The 22,228-nt window shown below is 52.9% G+C and overlaps 2 protein-coding genes across 2 annotated transcripts in view; one reads left to right on the top strand and one right to left on the bottom strand.

Moving 5' to 3' along the window:
- Asb2 (ankyrin repeat and SOCS box containing 2) overlaps positions 1-10,354 on the top strand; it is a 39,471-nt gene extending 29,117 nt beyond the window's left edge. The window contains exons 8-10 of the mRNA XM_050151559.1: positions 4,954-5,509; positions 6,318-6,471; positions 8,437-10,354. Coding sequence (XP_050007516.1) covers positions 4,954-5,509; positions 6,318-6,471; positions 8,437-8,573 — 847 coding nt within the window. The 3' untranslated portion in view covers positions 8,574-10,354. The remainder of the gene's footprint in view (positions 1-4,953; positions 5,510-6,317; positions 6,472-8,436) is intronic.
- A 1,904-nt stretch (positions 10,355-12,258) lies between these two features.
- On the bottom strand, positions 12,259-14,478 carry Fam181a (family with sequence similarity 181 member A). The gene is made up of 2 exons (XM_050151556.1): positions 14,259-14,478; positions 12,259-13,483 (listed from the first exon to the last, which is right to left on the bottom strand). The coding sequence occupies exon 2, from the start codon at positions 13,397-13,399 to the stop codon at positions 12,521-12,523; it is 879 nt and encodes a 292-aa protein (XP_050007513.1). The 5' UTR covers positions 13,400-13,483; positions 14,259-14,478; the 3' UTR covers positions 12,259-12,520.
- Positions 14,479-22,228: the final 7,750 nt, after the last annotated feature.

Below are 22,228 nucleotides of genomic sequence, written 5' to 3'. Positions count from 1 at the left end.
GGCTTCTTTTACAGTACAAGAAACTGATACCCATGGATTAAAAATGGTAACTATAAAAAAAAAAAAGAAACTGATACCCAGGCCAGGCGATGGTGGCGCACACCTTTAATCCCAACACTCGGGAGGCAGAGGCAGGCGGATCTCTGTGAGTTCAAGACCAGCCTGGTCTACAGAGCTAGTTCCAGGACAGGCTCCAAAGCCACAGAGAAACCCTGTCTCGAAAAACCAAAAAAAAAAAAAAAAAAAAAAAGAAACTGATACCAGGTAGCTAAGAGCCTTGTGCCTCAGAGGGCCAGCCCCCAGGCCTCGCACTAAAGCCCCAGAGGTCAGACACTTTCCTATTGGTTGGGTGGTTCCCAACTGTGGACCCTGGCAAGTTTCTTTCCATTTTAGACAATTTTTATTACTTTTTAAAGACAGTTTTTAAAATACATCTTTTTTTCTTTGAATGGTTTTCAAAGGAAACATTAACCACAGTGGTGTAGTGGAAAGATGATTTACATTATTAGAAAACCCCCGCCATGTACCTGGGATGCCAAACTGGGAAATGTTCTAACTACTCAGGCTGCCAGAAGAAAGAGAATGGATTGTGTTTGGCGTTGTCAGTAAGGCAGAAGGTATATAGGGGGAGAGGGACATCCTCAGAAAAAGAAGCAAAGGCTCCAGGCACCTATGCTGTCCCTTGGAAAGTCAGGCTTCCCTGTAAGCCATCTGCATACACAACCAGTTTCCCAAGGGCTGTCCAGCGAGGGGTTAAAGTTGGATCCCCGGCAGCCTCTGCCACCTGGCTGGGCCATGGCTCTTTGGTCACACTCTGGGCATGTGGCATTAGAGGCCCTCCCCGCACTGGCCTCCCACAGCTGAGCAGGGATTTGATGTGGCATTCCATAGGCCTTCAGCCACCTGCCAAAGCACTGCCTAACCAGGGTCGGGAGTACAGTGCCTGGACATGCGGCCATTAGCCAGATGTGTCTGTTCTTCAGCACATAGGGTGAGGAGTACTGGGGCATGGCTGAAAGAGGAGCCTAGCATCCCTACCTCTCAGTCACTGAGGGCACATTTTCTGCTGTCCAGTTCCAGTGTGGTACTGGGACTTTATGAGTGGAAGACCAGCAGCATGGGTAGACTTCCAAAGACCTGGTGAGCGGGACAAGAATGTGACCAAGGACCCTGGAAGCAGGGGTTCCCGACCTCAGCTGCTCAGCTGGGATATAGGCCCCACCTTAGACCAGTTTACGGCATTGGGTGGGCCTGGGACAGGGTGCCAGGGTTTCTACATGGTGCCTGAGTGAGTTCCAGGAGCTTACCACCTCTCTTGTGACCAATAGAAGACACAGGCTTGTATTTTGGTGATCACGTCTGACCCACCATCGTTAAATATTCGTTTTGCACGTGTGTGATATGTGTTACACACATGCCAGGATTGGCAGCATGGCTCAGTGTGTTGGTAGCGGCGGTGGCTAGTTCTCATGTGACAGGGTGAATGCTGACAAGGGTCAGGCCACCATGACCTTTTGACTCAGGTCTCCTCTGGCTTGGAGCAGCAGGGCATGAGCGCTGTCACTGTGCTCTGGACACTGACCTCCAACTGCATCCCAAGTGCATGCCTACTGTGTGCTGCTCAGACTGAGGTGTGAGGTGTTTCCTGAGTCTCCAAAGCAGGCTTGGTGAACAAGATGGCGAGGTCCTGCTTTGCAGTGTGGGTACAAATCCCACCTTGCTAGGGCGTTTGAAGAATAAAGAAGATGAGAATGCTCAGCCCATGGAGTCATGTTTGAGTCATAGGAGTGGCTGTGAAGATTGGAAGCCGGGCACTGACCCCAACAGTGCTCGGGTGACGTATTCATTGAGACTTAGAGGAGGTGAAGTGTGTCTAGCATCCGGGCCTCAGTGAAGGGTAGCCGTAGGCGTCATTGTCATTGTATCATGATTTGGTCTAATAGGTGTGGCTTAGAGAGGTTAGTGCCCTGCCTGAGATGACCCAGCGTGAAGCGGGTCCAGCTGGTTCTGAGCCTGGTACTTCCTTGTTGTCTAAACTGTCCCACAACACCCTTTCCCCCAATGACAGCTAACTTGAACGTGTCCTCACTGCTCCTGGGCGGGGCTAAAGCAAGCCATCAGCACTCAGGTCAGCAGTCAGGGAAAGACTACACATACACACACACACACACACACACACACACACACGCACGCACGCACACACGCACACGCACACGTGCGCGCGCTGGAGCAGTTAGCGTCTTTACCGGGACCCCAGCTCTAGGGCAACGAGAGGGGGATTTTAATACTAAGGGGGCCTGGACTGAGGTCCCAAGTCAGAGACTGCCAAGCTGCCTGTGAAGTCTTTCTAGATGCTGCCAGGGCCTCCCAGAAACAGCCCTGTGCTGGGTCTGTTTGACTTTCTGGGAGAAGTCAGCAAATCCAGCCTATTAGCCCCACAAAATGACCTGGTAGGGGAGAGCCATCTGCCTAATGGGTTGTCCACATGGGGCCCCTCCATGGTGGCACACTCCTGTAAATGTCAGCCCTTGGGAGGTAGAGGCAGGAGGATCAGAAGTTCATGGCCATTCATGGTTATGTGTGAGTTTGAGGCCAGCCTGGCTCACAAGAGACCAAAAACGTAATTAATTAAAACGAGGTGTGGGGTGCCACAGAAAGTCCTGGCCCTGGGTCTCACCCAGCGCCTCCACTCTGCCCTGGCATATTGCCTGTATTTATCCAGACCCATTTTAGTCCCTGCTGCAGTCCGGGGTCTCCATTTTCACCCTCTGAAATGGCAGCGCTGTCCTTTTCTCTTTAGCAGCTGGTCAGCCCAGCCCAGCACAGCAACCTTCAGTGCTGCAGTCCTAGTGGAGTAACCATTGACCCGATGACTCACTGAGTTGCTGACTGGATGCTTCTGGGACCCAGGACAGATATTGTCAAGTTCCCACATTCCTGCCCCTTTTCCTGGCCTGGGCAGGGAATCACTCGAGACCAGCTGGGGCCTGCAGAGATCCCAGCCCATGGGCCAGCCGCCCAGCCCGCCCCTGTCCCTGTTCTTTCCCGTGCTTGGGCGCGTCACGGCTGTTACCCTGCATTTGTTGGTCATGGCGGTGGTCCAGAGGCCCCAGCCCTGCCTTTGACCAGCACCTCTGAAGAGGAGGTCAAGCCCCTGGAGCCTGCACAAATAAAAATTAGGAGGCAATTAGCTCCCCTGAGTGTGTGAATTTCCTTTTGAGGTTTCTGAGGCAGATCTGAGCCAAACTTAGCATCACTGATGATAACACTGCTGCCCTTGGAGAGTCCAGCAGGAGGTCGCTGGCATCCCAGTTCCAGGAAGTCAGAGGCAAGGGCAGTGCCAGGAAACAAGAGACATGGGAACTGGCCTGGTGGCACCTGCTTTCCCCTCCCCCTTCCCCAACATGGCCACCTCGTTAGAGCCCCCACAGGGAGGCTGTGAGGTCACCTGTCAGCTTGGATGAATCAGGGACTGAAATCAACAGTGTAAGTGCTTGTTCTAGAAGGTGGCAGGGATCCAGGAAACAAGAGCCAAGATGAGGGGTCCTGGGGTCAAGAGCTGAGATGAAGGGGTCTTGGGTCAAAGCCTTAGAGCTATTTATCCTATGACCTCTAGTTCGTCGCTGGTTTTCTGAGCAATGTCTGTTAAAAAAGATAGACAAAGCTTGCTCTGGATACCCCATAGGGCTACAGTGAGGGTAAACTGGACCAGGCCAGTTAATGCGCTGTGAGAATTGTAAAACCCCGTGACCTATCAGCTGTCACCCTGATTGCTACAGCAGAAGTGGGAGAGTAGTTAAGAGCGTAGCCTAAAGGATCGGACAATCTGAATTCAAATCTTGGCGGTTTCACTTCCTGGCTGTGTGTCCTTGGGAATTCTGTACCTTCTCTGGGTTTCCTTCTCTGGAAGTCAAAGACTCTTACAAATACAGTCTCAAAGGTCCCCTAGGAGAACTATGAAGATTTGTAGGTGGAGTATTGAGATCAGAGCCCGATCCAGTGGCCGGAAGCCAGGACGGTGGGAGCTCCAACCTTGGTGGTGGCTGGCCGAGCTCTCCCTGTCAAAAGTGGGCAAAGGGACTTTAAAAACAGGTGTGACACACCAGGAGAAAAACTGCATCTGTTAGGAGAGGAGAATGAAGGACATGGGGACAGAGTGGTTGAGAGTTTTCTCCCTTTCTGGCTCCATGCCTCCCCTCACCACGTCTAGAGGTTCCATCAGCTACCAGTGTAGCAGGAGAGGGAAGAAAGACAATTCAGTCCCAAAATGCCCCTCCTAGTATAAGTTCCTTAACTGCTCGAAGCCTCAATTGTTCTCATCTGTGGAGTGGGGGCAACAAGACATGCTTTATGGGCTCTCATAACGATCAAACCAGATTCTCAGTGTTTCCTTCCCATCCAGGGTAGGGTCTGGTACCAGATTTCAGCACCCAACTCTACTACTCCTGCATAGTAGTGTGGGCTTTCAGTGGGTGTGCGGGGGCTTCCTGCCACTTTCATCGGATTCCTGGGAGCCACGGTCTTTATTATTAGTGGATCGGTGTTTTGTTCGCATGTATGTTCACGTACCGCGTGTATGATTGGTACCCGTAGTCATCCGAAGAGTGTTTCAGGTTCTCTGGAACTGGAGTTACAAACGGTTGTGCGCTGCCCCGTGGGTGCTGGGAATCGAACTGGGTCCTCTGGAAGATCATCCAGAGCTCTTAACCTCCAAGCCATCACCTCTCCATCCACAAGCATCCTTTATTTAGGCTGGAGTCCACGAGAGGTGCTTTAAACCATAGACCATCTGGCTGAGGTTTATCCAGAACTCACCAGCCAGCTCCACCCTTTTTTGGCTTTGTGACTAGAACAGGCCAACTGAGCATGGCTGGCCTCTAGGCGCCCTCTGCTGGCCAGGCCATGCACACGCGTGCAGTCTCCTGACCCGCGTGTGCCCGGCTGTCCCCACAGGATTGTGCAGATGCTGCTGCCCGTGACCAGCCGCACGCGAGTGCGTCGCAGCGGCATTAGCCCGCTGCACCTGGCGGCCGAGCGCAACCACGACGCTGTGCTGGAGGTGCTGCTGGCCGCGCGCTTCGACGTGAACGCGCCTCTGGCGCCCGAGCGCTCGCGCCTCTACGAGGACCGCCGGAGTTCTGCTCTCTACTTCGCCGTGGTCAACAACAACGTGTACGCCACCGAGCTGCTGCTGCTGGCGGGTGCCGACCCCAACTGCGACATCATCAGCCCCCTTCTCGTGGCCATCCGCCACGGCTGCCTGCGCACCATGCAGCTCCTGTTGGACCATGGCGCCAACATCGACGCCTACATCGCCACGCACCCCACCACCTTCCCCGCCACCATCATGTTTGCTATAAAGTGCCTTTCGTTGCTCAAGTTCCTCATGGACCTCGGCTGTGATGGCGAGTCCTGTTTCTCCTGCATGTACGGCAACGGGCCGCACCCGCCTCCCCAACGACTCGGCACCTTCCATCCAGTGGACGACAAGGCACCCAGTGTGGTGCAGGTGCATGGGGAGGGGGGCAGGGACAGGCCGGTGACAGGGAAGGGAGGGCAGGTTGATAACCGTACTTCCGAAGCAGGTTGGGCTAGTGGTTATGGCAGGGGGAGAATGAACCTGTGGTGAGCATCAGGGACAGACTCCATTGCTCACACCAGGTGATGTAGGCCTGTCTGTAACCCCAGAGGCAAGAGGACTGCAAGTCTGCCAGCTGCAGAGTAACTTAAAGGTCATCTTTAACAACTTAGTGAGAGCCTATCTCAAAAAAGCAAAACAGAGCCCGGAGAGATGGCTCAGTAGTGTATTGGGACGCTCTTGAGGACTGGAGTTGGGTTCTGAGCACCCACCATGGGTGGCTCACAACCACCTGTAGCTCCAACTCCAAGGGAATCCCCTGCCCTGTGGGAGCACACTTGCACACATACATATGTTCACACACATGTGTGCAGATAATCAAAAGAATAAAATAACTTTTGAAAAATAAAGTATAAAAGAGGGCCAGGGATTTGATCTGTCAGAGAGCACTGAATGATGCGGTAGTTCATTCTCAGTCCAAAATAATAATAAATTAAAATATACAAAAGAGTTTATATTCTTTTTTTAAAAAACTGCCTTGGAATGAATGCCGTATGCACAATTTATAGGAAAGGAAGTCGAAACTCAGAGAAGTGAGGGACCAGCCCGACTCATCTGTCTCGCATGCCAGGTGACAGATGCCCGTGCTGAGAGGACCACACTAAGAGGAGGAGTTCGTAGAAGGCACCTGGTCAGATCCTCTCTGGCATCACCTAAGAGTGCTGTGTTCCTCTTTCAGTTCTGCGAGCTCCTGTCGGCCCCGGAAGTGAGCCGCTGGGCTGGACCCATCATCGACGTGCTTCTGGACTACGTAGGCAATGTGCAGCTGTGCTCCCGGCTGAAGGAGCACATTGACAGCTTTGAGGACTGGGCCGTCATCAAGGAGAAGGCAGGTAGGGCTGTGGCTGCTGCTGCCAGCATAGCCTCCGTCCCACGGAGACGCAGACTTCAGGCGGTGTGACCCATGCCAGTACAGGCTGTGCCCGGCCCTGCTCTGCCAAAGTCACATAGCTAGGTAGATGCCAGCCCAGGCCTGGTAACGTTACTCCCTACTTCAGGCTGTTTGAAATAGTTCTGGTACCCGGAGGGAGCTGTGAATCTACTGCCCAGCACCCAGATCTTATCCGATGGGCAGCTCCTTTGTGCAGATCTGGAGCCTGCATTCCCAGTAGATTTCGGGCACACAAGAGTTGATGCTCTGCAGGTCATCTGGAGTAGCCTTTGTAGGGCCACGGGGTGGCTGTGAGAATGGTCTCTCACCCCTGAATAGAGAAAGAAGGCAGGCTCACGGCCCCAACCCTTCCAGCACTAGATGACAAAGCCTGGCTTGCCTGGGCCCAGGAGGCAATGTCTGCCAGGCAGGTAACACAGGGACTGGTCTGTGCTAGGTTATCACCATACCACCAAGACTGCTCCCATCCTTAGCACCCAATTCCTCCTTGATCCCACCGGTACCCTTGAGCCCTAACTACCATAGGATCTTCCCTGGGCACACATCTGGGTGAACAACTCTCAGCTGATTCCTTTGACAAGTAGGGTAGCAGCAGCAGGGGACAGGGGTCATCTATCTACCACCTACTCAGTCGCTGCTATAGAGAATGTCATAATCCTTCACTAACCAAGTCACTGGCTGCTGCCACCATGATCCCTGACCACCAGAGGGTGGAGTGAGCCACACCCAGATGCAGGCCTTAGAAAGGGGCCGTCTCTCACATCTAGACTCGGCCCCAGGGGCAGAGGACTGTAGTGAGCACTTGGGAACAGGTGGTACACAGTTCTCAGGCCTGCCTTGGTTACTTTAAAGCCATTTCTCTCTGGCTCGCTCTCCACCCACTCCTGCACTAGGTATTCTGAGGTCGACATCATTGTGTTGTGGAGAAAACAGGCTACCCCCCCCCCCCCCCCCCCCCCCGCCCAGACTTCTGGGTCTTGGGCTACCTGCTTCCCTCTCCACAGAAAAGGCCCTACCTTCCTAGACAGAGGCTCAGGCCCTGATGTCAGAAGTGGCAGGGACACCAGGTATTTGTCAGAAACCCCAGAGTGTCTTGAGGTCTTGCAATTGGGCTAGGCAGGCATTTGCCATCTTCCCTACTGGAAATGCCTTGGCTTTCCTCATGAGGAACATTCCTCCGGACCCCTCTCAGAGGTGCAGAACCTTCTCCATATCCTCCAGAAGGTGCCGCTTCATCTCTGGCCCAGCATGTGTTTGTTGAACGGATGGATGGATCATGCATGAATGAATGACTTGTTTTAGTTAACAAGCTACTTCCCCGTGCCCAAATAAATTACCCAATTACCAGATGCACCCTTCTGCCGTTCTTCATCCCCACCCCCAAACCGAGCAAACGCCAGACCATAAGGTATCCAGGGGTGTCCGGGAACAACCAAGTAGGAGTCTACAGCCTGCAGGGAGTCCCCTAGTTCTGCTGTCAGGCTGTCTGCTTCATCTGCCTTCTCAGTGATAGCAGGAGCCCCACATTAAGTTCCTCAGGGGACGCCTGAGAGGTCAAATTCTGACCAATTGCTGAGGCTGTTTGGGGATCCAAGTTGTGTGTGAAGAGAAGAATCAAAAGACGGGGTTGTAAGCTTGAGTCCCAAGGACATCCTGGGCGGGGCGAGTAGCCTTACCTGGGAAGTGGGTGTGGCGTTTACCTCGACCACTTTGGTCTGTGCAGATCTGTGCAGGTTGAAGGTAGAAAGGCACTTTGCTAGTCCCAACTGTGGGGACTGAAGTTCCCAACAGCAAGTACCTACCCCTCTTGGACTTAGCCTCATCATTGGCTGAACTCACTGGCCACACCCCTTGCTCAGTACGAATGACAAGTGTCCATCTCCCATCCATTTTCTCCTCTTTCTAGAACCTCCAAGACCTCTGGCTCACCTCTGTCGGCTGCAGGTTCGGAAGGCCATAGGAAAATACCGGATAAAACTGCTGGACACACTGCCGCTCCCAGGCCGGCTAATCAGATACCTGAAATACGAAAACACACAGTAACCAGCTAGCGAGGATATGACTGTTTTCGTGACACCTCAGGCAGCCGGCATCCAGACGCACCTGAGGTCAGACTGAGGCTGCCAAGTGTGCTCTTGGTTCCCTGTACGAGCTTCGCCCAAAGTGAGAGTCCGTGTGTGGAGTAGGCGAGGAACCTCCAGTTTCAAACTGTGAATGACTCACAGACCTGCCTGTCTGCCATTTGGCATTGCCAGAGACCTTTGACCTGGGGCCAGGGCAGAGCTGGTCTGGGAAAGGTGGTCCAGGCAGGAATCCTGGCCTTCAGCTGGAGAACTCTAGGAATGAGTTCACCTGCCTGGAATTACCTGGTCTGGCTGTAAGTCCCTCACTGGACTCTGAGCTTTCAGGCTGGGGGTGGGAAACCCTCAGTCTGAGTGCTTCATTGTGTAAAATAAATGTTGCGTACTACTTTTCTGCCCTGTGACGTTCCTCCCTTCAGACTCTCCAGGCCCGAGGTTCTCAGCTGCTCCTGGGGTCTCAGCCTTGCTCCTGGCAGTAGTAGGATTGAGCAGAGGCTAGGTATAGGGTATGCAGAGCCCCCTTTGTTGGGCTTTCAAAGAAAGACTCATGAGGGTATGTCCTTCATGGACCAGTAGAGAGCCATTCGGTTTCTTCTCCTAGTTCAATCACCATGGAAACCAGAGCTCCATCACTAGTGGTGGATCCATGCCTACGAGTCCTCTTGATACCTGGGGTTGTCTTGCACATTCCCTGATCCTCCTTCTCACGCCTTGTTTGCTACAGAAGTAGAAATAGTCAGGAAAGCAATCCAGACCTGGAGAGATGGTGGTCTGGAGAGCACAGGAGCCCTGGCCATCATGTTCCTGTGAGAGAAGGTGGGAGCAGGTGTCCCGTTTGCAGGTGAGTGCTGAGGCTCGGCACGGTCATCGCCCTTAATCAAAGGGCTTTGAGGCCCAGAAGCTGAGACCCAGCACATGCTGTTTTCATTGGAGTTGCACCAGTTTTTCAATGTTTTCTGTGCATGAAGGGGAAAAGCCTCTTGGGCTCTGGGGGGCTAAGCAGCATCTTGTCTATACCCGCAAGGTCATGATGAGATAGAGGTTGAGAAGGGGAAGGCACTTGCCTGAGCATCCACAACAAATCCCTGTGGGGTTGGTTCTAGTTTTGTGTTTGGTTGCATCCCTTGATGTTTCACTGGAGCAAGTCCAGAGGGAACCTTGCATCCTCTGTCCTGGGGATGCTTAGCCTCAAAGGTACAGAGGAAGCTGCTAAGTGTGTTCCAACTCCCAAATATTAAATCTGGCCTGAGGCCTGAGTGCTTGACTGCCACTCTGGACTCCATTGTGCCACCAAACCCAGCCAGGGTGCCTGCCTTAGAGATGTCACACAGTATCACAAACTGCCTTTTGGAAGTCTGGCCCTAGTCGTAACGCATGAGCATGAGGATGCTCGCCCTCGTGGTAGGAGCAGGAGACTGAGCAAAAGGGAGCCCCTGTACTGGCTTCGGGTTTTGCTCGGAGCCACACCAACACAACTTGATCTCACTCTTTCTTTGTTCTCCTCCCTCTCTGCTACTTATTTCTTTTTCAATGATGGATTCAAGCCCAGGACTTTGTGCACGTTATCCAAGCTCTCTATCTACCTGAGCTACATTGTCAGCTCACGCCTTGCTCTTTGGTTGGAGGTGTATCTCCTGCTGCCACTAAGGCTGCTTTTCCCTCTCCAATTTCAAGTCTCCCAGATGAGCAGTGTGCTCCCTGTAGCTGCTTCCCATATGAAGGAGACTGGTACCCCGGGTCCCTGTTGTGTGGGTCGCGTTCCATTAAAGGTTTCTGCTTTTATTTCTTAAAGATTTGTTTATTTACGTGTGCAAAGCTGTGTGAGTTTATGTGCATCGTGTGTGTAGCTTCCCATGGAACCCACGGGTATCGGGTGCCCTGGTGTCGGATTATAGGCAGCTCTAAGCCTTCTGATGTGGATGCTGGAAATCAAACCAAGTGCTCTTAACTACTGAGCCATCTCTCCAGTTCCTGTTTCTGATTTTAAATGAAGCCTTCTGGCTTTTGAAGGAATGGATCTACAGGTGCCACTGGGGAAGCTGAGCCCCTATAGAAAAAGGCTGGTGTAGGACCAGGACTTAGTCATGGTGGGTGGGGCTCAGCAGCCCCTGAGAATGTATGGCTCTGGGGGTGCTCCTGCTCTAGGAGTAGGGTGGTGGGCGGTAGGGTGTCCAAGGCGCTCACTGCAGTGGACAACATGATCTGTGAGTAGTTCTACTCTGCCAGCCCGCAAGGACCTCTGGGTGCCTAAGTGTGGGAGACAACTTTATGTAATAACAGAAGTCAGACTTCCATGTAAACAACAGCCCATGTGGCCGGTCTATGTCCAATCTCACATTTTTGGGTGAGGAAATTTCAGCATAGACAAGTAACTTGATCAGTAGGTGACAGGACCAGAGCTTTGAGGCCCATGCTGTATAGCTTGGAGGAGACTGAGAACCATTGCGTGGGTCCAAGCGTTCTTGGTGATGATGCTTTTGGGTAGGAGAGGGCACACACCTGCTCCTGGTCCCTCTGTGTTTTCTAAGATGGAGCATAGGCTAAAGACCTGCCCCTTCCACATGCCAGAAAATGACTTAGGACAACTCTGCCGTGTTAGCATCCATGATGCTGAAGTCTGATGCTTTGGACAGAAAGCCTCAGAATCCTGGAATACTGCCCACCTTTCCCTGGCCAATTGCACTTCTGGTAGACTCCCTGGTGGGACATGCGGGGTTGGGGGAGTAGGCTAGGACCAAAGGGCCATGTTCAGCCTCGAATCCTGGATGTGCAGTTAGCTAAGGGCTTGCTCAGAGGCAGGCCATGAAGGAGATAGCAGAAGGGATGGGCACAAACTATTGGAATCCCCTATGTGGGGAGCAGAGGCTGGCCCAGCACCAGACCTGGTTGCAAAGATCCTGGTTTGATGATACCGTGTAGCCCAGCCACACTAGAGCGTGCCTAGGCCAGTGCTACTCAGGAAGCCACTTAACTCAGCAGCTTGCCGTCTGGGAACTATCAGGGGAAGCCTGGGTCTTTGTCCCCAATATGCACGTCTATCCAGCCACAGGCAGAGGTATTCACATTTCATTGACACGTGGCTGAGAGCAATCCGCAGAAAACTGGGATGGGAGTTAGTTAGAGGCTGTGGCTTTAGGGCTTGGGGTTTGGGTTTTGCTTTGATTTGATTCACTGTGGACATATAACCACGCTCATGCTTAAAAGGGACAGTTTGGTCACAAGAAACTGAAATCTCACTGTTCTGATTTTATCTCAGACCAGGATCTTGCATGGCTACTCTGGCACAGCCTAAGGTGCAGGCACACCAAAATTATAGCTCTACCTCCCTAGGACAGAGCACTATGAACCACTGGATCCAGACTTCGCCCACCTCTTTCTGCAGATGTCTGGACCAAGTATCCTTCCCCAAGGTCTTTCCCCATCCCTTCCCACCTGCTTCCTATGAATTGAGCCATGGCCTTCAGCACCCATCTCCAGATATCTCAGAGGCTACAAGCCACCCCTTCCTGCAGCCATCCTCTATATCGACCCTGCATCTGGAAACTAACCCACTTCATGACACCCAAGAGGTAGAAACTGCAAAAAAAAATCTTTATTTTTTTTAACTTTCTCAATATTTACACAGAACAAAAAGAACAAGTGAGATGCCCTCCCCCACCCCCCAGCAGATGGCAGCTGAACAGACTAGGGTCCCATTGCCCATGGTCTCCACAGGGATAGGGAGGCGTGTCTCCTGGGGAAGGGCTCCTGTGCCTGGCCCCATAGACTGCAAGAGTCGAATAGATGCCTGGCTGAGGAGCCCCCTCCCTGAAGCAGCCCGGCTAGACCCCTGCCCTGCTCTCTTCTCACTTGGAGAGCTTATCAGAGACCCCATCCTGCAGGCCAACAAAGGGGGCTAAGGCCATCCAGCTAGAGGTAGCCGAAGACATTGAAGAGGGGCGGAGGCATGGCTGGTTTAGTGGGAATAGGCTTCAGAACCACGGGTCTGTACACTTTGGGCCCTGGATTGTCCACATCCTTGCAGAAGTGGGTTAGCTCCACTGGTGAGGCTGGGCTTTTCCTCCACAAGCCCAGACTGGGTACTGGACCTTGTGGCAGGACCCCTGGAAGGCTGGGGAAGATGGGCTGTCCATGGTACTGGAATGGGCAGTAGCTCCAGGCATCAAGGCTGCCTACCAAAGATACCCCAGACATCTTGAGTGGCTCCGTGTCAGCTAGAACCCTTGGGGACATGGGCAATGGAGCCGTCTCAGGCCCCAGGGACTCAAGACCCTTGCAATTTTTCTTATTCTCATACAGAGATGCCTCCCTGGGTGTTAGGCCCACCTCCAGCCCCATTGAGTAGCTCAGGGTGGGCCTTGGTTCCTCCCAGAATGAAGCAGGCAGCTGTCTCTTCCTCATGGGCACCTGGCCAGGTCTAGCAGCCTCTGCATTCAGCCCCCCAAAGCTCTGCTCCTTAGAAAGGCACTCCTCCCTGAAGGGGGTCCCCAGGGCCTTCTCCTTGCAGCACCCATCCCCGCCAGGGCTGGATTCGGGGCACGGGTGGAGGGGCAGCTGCCCAGGCCTCTCTTCCGGCCCTCTGGGCAGATGAGGCTCCGTCACCCTGCCAGGCAGGCCCCTAGGGAACCTCGAATACTTCTGAGAGAAGCGCTTGAGTTGCTTCTGCAGGTACTTGCGATGGTCCACAGAGCGGCGGCAGGGGGCCGACTTGTCCAGGGCTGCCTTGATGTCACTGGACGCCAGGTTGACAAAATTCAACAGCATCTTCACATCACTGTCAGCTGCCATCACCACGGGAACCGCGCGGGGCTTTCCATGAAGAGTGCAGGCTCTGCTGGGGGCTGGCAGCTCCAAAGAGAGCACAGGGCGGACCTGGGGAGCACAAAAGGCAGCTGGAGTCTCTCCAGGGCAGTTACACCTTGCCAGGGCCACCAGGACTGAATGCAAAGAGCCCTCCTCCCCCCCCCCCCCCCCCCCCCCCCCCCCCCCCCCCCCCCCCCCCCCCCCCCCCCCCCCCCCCCCCCCCCCCCCCCCCCGCCGATCCCGGCACCCTTCTGTCCCAACCAGGATCCACAATGGGACACCTGGTAAGTCATTCAGCATCTCTTGACTAAATGAGACAGGTGCCAGCTATTTCATTCAGTCTTTGAGGGTCTGTTGCCCCCTCCTGGAAAGTGACGCTCAGAAAAAAGAATCACCTTGCTCAAAACCATCTAGCTACAAGTGGCATTGCTGGGGCTACATTTCCAGCTGGTCGCGTCTCCCACATACTGTGAGCCCAGCAGGCACGAATCGCCATTCAAGTTTTATTTTCAAAGCCAAAGAAATTCTCTACAGAAGGCCAAGCCCCCTTCCCCCTCCGTGGTGGTGGCCTCCCCCTCCCACCACCCCGCCCCCTCTGCAGTCCCCACGCTCCACCCCCAACTCTCACACAGGGCCAGGCAGGATCCCTGTCTAGCACTTAATCTAGACCTGCCTTCAAGGCTCATCTCAGGCTGCCGGCAGCAGGAACTCCCCTGTAGAACCATCTGCAGCAATTTCATGCCTCCTCGGCCGCCACCCACAGCACTGTGCCCCTCCCCCAAGGCCCTAGCCCGCTCACACCCTCCACCCAGCCTAGTCAGACCACTTGGGACTCCACACTAACCGAAGGTGCGGGCTGGGACCCCCGCCAACGTGGCCGGCAGGTTCCCCACCGTAGACCCAGGCAAGCCCGGCGAGCTGGCGTGCAGCGAGCTCCGTGCAGGGTGAGAAGCAGTTGTGCAGCCCTTGAGTGGGCTGAATGGAGGACAAGTCCGGAGCTGGGGGGCCCTCAGGCCAATCAGGAGCGCCTCTCCAGATACAAAGCATCCCAATCAGGCGGCGGAGCCCCGGTCCCACATTCTTTGCCGTCACAAATTGTCACCATGGGGACCATCACAAAAAAAGACAGCTCCCAAATGCAATCATTTCCCGGTAAATTTCTACCCTTCAGCCCCACTTTCCCCGGCCTCCACACACCCCCTCCCCTTGACCTCGGTACCCTGGTTTCTTGAGGGAGTAGGGGGTGTGTGTGCAAAATGTCCAGGATCAAGGAGGGCTGGATGCAGTAGAGACAGGCACCCAACCTTCCCCAGATACTCCAGGCCTCCAGCTGCCATGCTCCAGTGCAGACAGACAATCGGATGGGGTAAGCTGGCGTGGGCTGCTTTCCCTCTGCCCTTGAGTGTTGAGCGTGTGCTCTCTGACTCTGTCTGTCCTCGTGTCTCTAGCCTCTTTCCCCACCCTTCCTGAAGGGTCCCCTGGGATGGGTCGAGAGGTACACTGATGTGGGGAAAGGTAGCCTGGACAGGCTAGCTGAGGGGTGCTGGGATATCCATGGGAAGGGAGCCGGGGCTCTCAGGAATCTTGTCTTTATGTCTGCTTCCTCAATTGAGCCGCACAAAGCCTGAATTGCCCATTCAGTGCGGCTGGACAAAAGGGTGGCGTTGCACGGTCCCCTTGCATTTGTAGTCAAACAGTTAGGGACTTAAATCGAGTCGTCATGATGGAGAAAGAGGTGGACAAAGCCCATAGAATTGCCATCAGCAAACATTTTCCTGTGTCATATTAGCTAGTCTCCATGGCTCCCCCTGGCCCAGGGACAATGGCACAAGTTTGCACACTTGGCTACTGTCACCGTGCCAACGCCGGCAGGGCTGCAAGCAGGGCCGCTCAGTTGGAGCAAGCAAGGAAGCCCAGGCTGCCTTGGCCCTGCCCACCAACTGCCCAGAGAGAAGGTGAGGCCGACAGCCACATGGTGAACAAAGTTGCTTGGGAAGCGCTCATGGCAGGGTCTCCGTGCCCACTTGTTGAGTGTCTCCCACCCGCCTCTTCTCCTCCCCTCCTCTGTTTCCCTGTATTTTTGCCGCCTTCTTCTCCTGTCCTCCTCTCAGCATCCTGGCCCACACCTTCATACCACAGCCTAAATGGCAGACAGATGGCCACAGGCCCTCACTCAGAAGTGGTACCCAGAGGCTGCTGCTGTAGGGATGGGGCACCTGTCCCTCCTCTAGAGATGGCTCAGTGCTAATGAGCTGCAATTCCAACACCTGGAGCTAGCACCTGTTCTCTGAGCCGAGCCGGGCACCCAGACAGGGGTAGGTTGGGGCTGTGATCCCTGCAGTGGCAGCCATCACACACTCAGTGTCCTCGGCAGTTGCCTCTGCATGGCTGAGGGCCGTGTCATTGCTATTTTAACCCCCAGGGTTTAGGAGGGGAAATTCTGTAGCAAAGTCCCAGCACCAAGACAGGTACGATCAGGCAGCATCCTTTCTGCTCCAAACCCCTGGTACACTCTGCCGGAGATAGACTCCAAGGTCCTGTGACCCACGGGGTAGGCACCTGCCAGCTCCCCTCAGACCCCTCTAGCTCCCACCATGCTGGGGCATTGCCTCAAGTATCCAGCCCTTTTCTGCCCTTTCAATCAGCACCTAGCTTGTGACACATGGGCCCTATTCCCTGGTACAAGGATATTCCCTGCTCCCAAGAATATTGCTGTCAGTGGATGGGCTTCCTATAAGATGGCAAGATGGCAGCATGCCTGTGTCCTTGAAGTGATATCTGCATGCTTCTTAGATTAGTGGGCTCCATGGGAATCCAATCTTAAAATGTCTTTCTAGGCTGGGGGTACAGAGGGGTAGCTCAGTAGTGAAACCCCAACATGGCCCAAGTCAGACTCTGTGTGCCCTAAATGTGTTCTGTCCTACCAAGGTTTGGCACAGGGCAGCTTGTTTCCGGAAGTAACTCTCCATCCCATGGAACAGCCTGCATCTTGTCGACTGGAAACAACTTCTTGTTTCCTTTGCTGCCAAACTCTGTCCAGGTAAGGGCAGTAGGGGTTTGGCTGCAGGTTTGTTCTAGAATTGTGGAAGCAGAGATGTCCTGGGCAAAAGACGCAGCTGCCGTGACTGGACCGCGGTGACTGTCTTGTTTCCCCAGCACGATGACAGTTAAAGCAGGAGGTAGACTCCCGATTGCACCCAGGTGGGAGTCTCTGTCAAGCTCTGCCAGGGGCAAGTGATCTGAGCTGAGGCACTAAGCCGACCACAGAGCAGGGCTCTAACCTTCTCCTCCTCAGCCCGGCGTGCTAGGGAGCCCCCACTGCCTACTCTGTGACCCGTAACCCCACCCCCCCATCTCAGCTAGGTGAAATCCTGCTTGACCTCAGAGTGGAAGGGAATGGGTGCTAACTGCTGTCTCTCAGATGCCAGCATTGCTGTCCGGCACTGTCCATGGGCAGGGAATGATGGATCACTGCTGTCTGTGTGTCCCTGTCTTTGGTTGTGACATCCCAATACGCTGTGGTCTGACAGCTGTCAACCAGGGACTCTATCTGCCCAGCGTGGGGGATGAAGGCAGCCAGCCGCTCTGCCTTGAGGAACTTGGAAAGGCCACTTGGGGTATGGCAGCTGGCTAGAAGCTCTGTTAACATGGGGCACGCATCACACGGTGACTTATGTAACCCCTTACATAACAGCAGCACGGCCATCAAAGTCCGGCCTGCAGCAAGTGTCATACACAATCAGGCCTGACTAGGGAGGGAGGCGTTGGGTGGAAGTAAGCTCTTTTGGCTGCTGGGATGAGCGCTTCCTGCTCTGGCTGTCCAAATTCATGGTGAATGATGACCCCCAGTATGACTATGCCCACAGAATGGCTGGGACTGCAGGTGATCTTGGGGAGTTACAGCCTAGTGTGGCCAGTCCCAGCAGCAACAGAAGCAGGGTGTAACTTAGGAGTCCCGACTTTGGTAAATGCTTTGATCGGTCCTGGTACAAACCACTGCGGTTTTAACCTCACTAGCCTGGGATTCGACCTCACTTGCTATACCCTTAGTGTAGCAAGTTGTCAGATAGGGAGTCTAAGTACAGGAGGCTCCAGGCAGAGATGGCACGGCCTGTGCCCCCTCCATTACCCGGGGTCCCAGCAGGCAGACTTCAGGGTGGAGCTGGCAGGAGTGAGTGCATACCCAGCAGGCCTTGTCTGCTTTCTGATGGTGAGGTAAGCAGTTGAGTTTTCATGAGTAGGATGGCATATGGAGTGGGCATGGGTGCTACCCCAGCTCCACAGAAGGCACTGGGGCATGAACAACGGAGTGGCCGTGATGGGTTACAAATCCCTATGGCAAAGAGCTGTGTCTCCAATTCCTTGCCCTTAAGGTGGAGGAATTGCAGCCACTGGCAAAATCAATACTGTGATCAAAACCTCTCCAAAGTAAAGGAGAGGTTGTCTGGCACGCAGCCAACACCCTTCCCGCCTCCTGCACTCTCCACAGGGTCAGACCAAGCTTTCCCTGTAAAGGGGGCTGCTGTGGCACAAACAGGGTGACAGTTGTGACTATGTGCCCCAGTGTTCTGTCCCCGCTGGATCCTGGCCCCACATTCCTGATGCTGCCTTGTACCCCTACCCTCAGACCCACCGCGGACAGATACTTCACCTTGACTGTGTCCTTTCCTGTCCTTCTTACGCTGTGTTCTGTCCAGTCAGGGCACTGGCCAGGAATGAAAAGTCAGTTTAATCTCAACTGTCAATTCAGATTTGATTGGTGATGCCTCCAAGGAGCCTTGAGCGATGATTCCAAGGCCAGCATGGAATTTGGAATGCTCTGATCAGCTAGCGATGTCTGCCTGGAGGGTGGATGGAGATGGTCTCTGGGTGCCAGGTCACTGATTCCGTATGAAGGTGATGGGACACAAAGCTTGGCATTATGTCATCTCACCACTGCGATTTAATTAAGCGAAGGGCAGCGACTTGTCCATGCACGTGTTCCTTTAACCAGTGCCCAGATCTCTTGCTTCCCAGGGGAGAGCGCATCAGTTCAACACGACAGGTTTTTCTTTTCCTTGAGATAAGATTTCACTTTATAGCCCAGGCTGGCCTCAGTTTGTCAAAAGCTGGAGCTACAGGCTCAGTGACCATACCTGGCTACACATTTACTAACAGACTTCAATACCCAGCCAGGTATTAACCATAGTAAGCATCTTACACATCTAATGGCATTAAATTTTATTCTGGAGATTTCATTTACTATATATATTGCTCTTCCCCCCCCACACATATATACATATATATGTAAATATTTGGCCTGCATATATCTGTGTACCACATATATGTAGTGTCCACAGAAGCCAGAAGGTGACATTGGATCCTCTGAAACTGGAGTTAGAGATAATTGTGAGCTGCCACGTAGGTGCTAAGAATCAAACGTAGGTGCTAAGAATCAAACGTGGGTCCTCTGGAAGAGCATCCAGTGCTCTTGACTGCTGAGCCATCTCTCCAGCCCCACATGTCTAATGTACTTTATTCTCTCAACCACCCTATATGATGGATCCCAGAATTTCCCCATGCTTAGCAATGAAACTATGGCTCATGGAGGTTAAGCGACTTAACAGCTGGAAAGAGGATGAACCAGGGAGGTTCAAAGTCCAGCTCCCTGACTTGAAACCCTGGGATCTTTCTAAGAGCTTTTGAGTGTGGTATGTGACAGAAGTCACAGCCTGGGAGACGCCCCTGAGACAGCGTGTGGGCGCTCTGCTGTGCTGAGACAGTGAGTTTGGTATCATGCAGAGAGGAGGAGGTCAGAGCAGGAGTCGGGTGACACAAGGCATGGAAGAAATGTTAAGCTCTTCCTCCGTTTTTGCTTTCACGAGGCACATCATGAATGTTGATGCCCGAGAGAATCATCGCATAAGCAGAGCGGAACACGAAGTCAAATGGCTGACTGACTCTCAAGTGTGCCTTCCGTGTCTGACTTGAGCCCCGGGGACACTTTCCCTCTCAGGCGTCACAAACACCTGCCGTCATTGCCATAGGCGCTCTTGCCTCCAGGCAGTGGGATTTCCAGCAGAACAGTAGTAGAAATGGCCACACTGTGGTGATCTTGCTGTCTCCAGAGGCAATAAATCGTGACTGGATTGCCACCTAGTAGGGAACCGGCAACCTGCAACCAGGCACCAAACACACACTGGAGAGATGGGCTGAGGACCATTAACCTTAAAGGGGCAAACATCCTGGGATGCTGAGGGCCACCCAGAATTAGTGACTCCTGGATGTGTCCCCATGAAGAGTCTCCTTTTTATTTAGGCCCCACCCTCCTCCCTTCTTAGCTGCTTCTTTCCTCACGTTTCCATCACAGCCCCTCTCACACACGTGCTAGTTGTAAAGCAGACCCAAAGATCTCTCCACGCTCCTTCTGTGGAGAGTGGAGACTAAGTCCTTCCCTGGGCGTGGATTTAGTGTCTCCCTTCTAACGAATTTCTCTTTCTTAGAAGGAGAAGCGACTGTGTAAGTTCCAGGCAATGTGTGAGTGTGCATGCAGTCGAATGGACATGTGTGTGTGGAGATGGACAGATGGACAGATAGGTGGATGGATAAGTCTTTGTATGTATGTATGTGAGTGTATGTATGTATATGCATGTGTGTGTGTATGTATGTATGAGTGTATATGTATGTGTGTCTGTCTCTCTGTGTGTATGCATGTGTGTATGTATATATGTATGTGTATGTATATGTATGTGTGTGTGTTTATGTGTGAATGTGTAAATGGATGGATGGATGGATGGATGGATGGATGGACAGATGGAGGGTAAGTGGATGGATGGGTAAGTGGATGGATGGATGGATGGATGGATGGACAGATGGAGGGTAAGTGGATGGATGGGTAAGTGGATGGATGGATGGATGGAGTGTGTGAATAGATGAGTGATCAGTTAAATGGACAAATAGATAGATGGATGGATGGATGGATGGATGGATGGATGGATGGATGGAAGGGTAAGAGGAAGGATGGATAAGCGATCAGTTAGATAGATGGACGGACGGACAGACAGATGGACGGATGGATATGGGTAAGTGGATGGATGGATGAAGTGTGTGAATAGATGAGCGATCAGTTAGATGGATGGATGGACAGACAGATGGATGGATGGATGGATGGATGGATGGATGGATGGATGGATGGGTAAGTGGATGGATGGATGGAATATGTGAACAGATTTGTGATCAGTCAGATGGATGGTGGACAGACTTTAAAACTTCTGGGTTTCTCAGAAGCAGCGACTTTGGTGTGACTAATTGAGTGATGGCCATAATTTCTTTGCATGCTTTAATGCTTTCTGTCTGTGAGATTGCCCCGCACAGGAATGCCTTTTCAACCACTCTTTAGCTTCCATTTTGGCTGCTCACCTGGTCCCTGCTGTCTACTGTAAGCTGCTGCTGCTGCTGCTGCTGCTGCTTCTTCTTCTTCTTCTTCTTCTTCTTCTTCTTCTTCTTCTTCTTCTTCTTCTTCTTCTTCTTCTCCTCCTCCTCCTCCTCCTCCTCCTCCTCCTCCTCCTCCTCCTCCTCCTCCTCCTCCTTCTTCTTCTCTTTTTGGATTTTCGAGACAGGGTTTCTCCGTAGCTTTTTGGTTCCTGTCCTGGAACTAGCTCTTGTAGACGAGGCTGGCCTTGAAATCACAGATCCGCCTGCCTCTGCTTCCCCAGTGCTGCGATTAAAGGCGTGCGCCACCACCGCCCGGCTGTAAGCTTCTTTTTCAACAGATGCTGTGTGCCGCAGGTGGACGGGACCAGGGGGACCATAAGAAGCATCACGGTGGGGGAAGTGGCCTCTGACTTCAGGTCTTAACCCTGCCCCTCACCAGCTGGATAGCTCCTCTGAGCCTCTGTCAGCCTCCTGCCCTGCCCTCAGAGGACCATGAAGCAAAGGCAGCCTGCTTGCTTCAGGCTGAATTGGCTCTGCTGCCCTTCAGACCTATACACCTCATCGCACCATTGATTTGATGAGAAAACAGGCCAAGAGCAACTTGGGGGACTGAAAGCTGAAATCTTAACTCTGAGATCCACTTGTACCTTCCATCCCACCTCTATAATGGAAAATGAGTTTTTTAAATACAATATATTGTGATTACAGTTTCCTGTCCCCCCAAATCCTCCCAGATCCTCTACACGTCCCTTCCCAAATCCACACCCCTTCAGTATCCCCTTAGAAAACAAACAGGCATTGGAATAATAATAAAATATAACTCCCTTCTCTTCTGAAACCACCTTCAGGATTCTCTTCCGTGTGCTTAGCCTTCAGTAGCCACCAGGGGCACCTGTTAACCCACTCAGGTTTTCTTTTTTTTTTAAAAAAAAAAAACTTTTTTTATTTTCTTAATTTATTTATTATGTATACAACATTCTGCTTCACACACACCAGAAGAGGGCACCAGATCTCATTACAGATGGTTGTGAGCCATCATGTTGTTGCTGGGAATTGAACTCATGACCTCTGGAAGAGCAGTCAGTGCTCTTAACCTCTGAGCCATCTCTCCAGCCCCCCACTCAGGTTTTCTATCCACCTGCAACCTCAGGGCTTGCCAAACCAGCAGCCCCTCAGCCCCTTCTCAGAATCCTGATGAGTGTCCCCTTCCACTCAGTGCTTTCATAATAGCTGAGGACCCCCCATTCTCCTTTCTTACCTCAACTCTGAACCCTAAATTATTCTTGTGTTCCTGAGCAGAGTTGGGATAATTGGAAAGTCTTTATTGCTTTGGCCAAGCGTATGGCTCACACTTGCGAGTACGGCTCCTTACTTCAGGGTTACAGGACGTTCCTGAACACC

The sequence above is a fragment of the Alexandromys fortis genome, unplaced genomic scaffold (genome assembly GCF_014885135.2).
Source record: "Alexandromys fortis isolate MF-2015 unplaced genomic scaffold, M_Fortis_MF-2015_v1.1 scaffold_63, whole genome shotgun sequence".
Classification (NCBI taxonomy): Eukaryota; Metazoa; Chordata; class Mammalia; order Rodentia; family Cricetidae; genus Alexandromys; species Alexandromys fortis.
This window is presented reverse-complemented; position numbering and strand designations above follow the sequence as displayed.

Excerpts from the sequence above, each read along its gene's own strand:
- Fam181a (XM_050151556.1), bottom strand. The coding sequence starts at position 13,399 with ATGGCAGCTGACAGTGATGTGAAGATGCTGTTGAATTTTGTCAACCTG.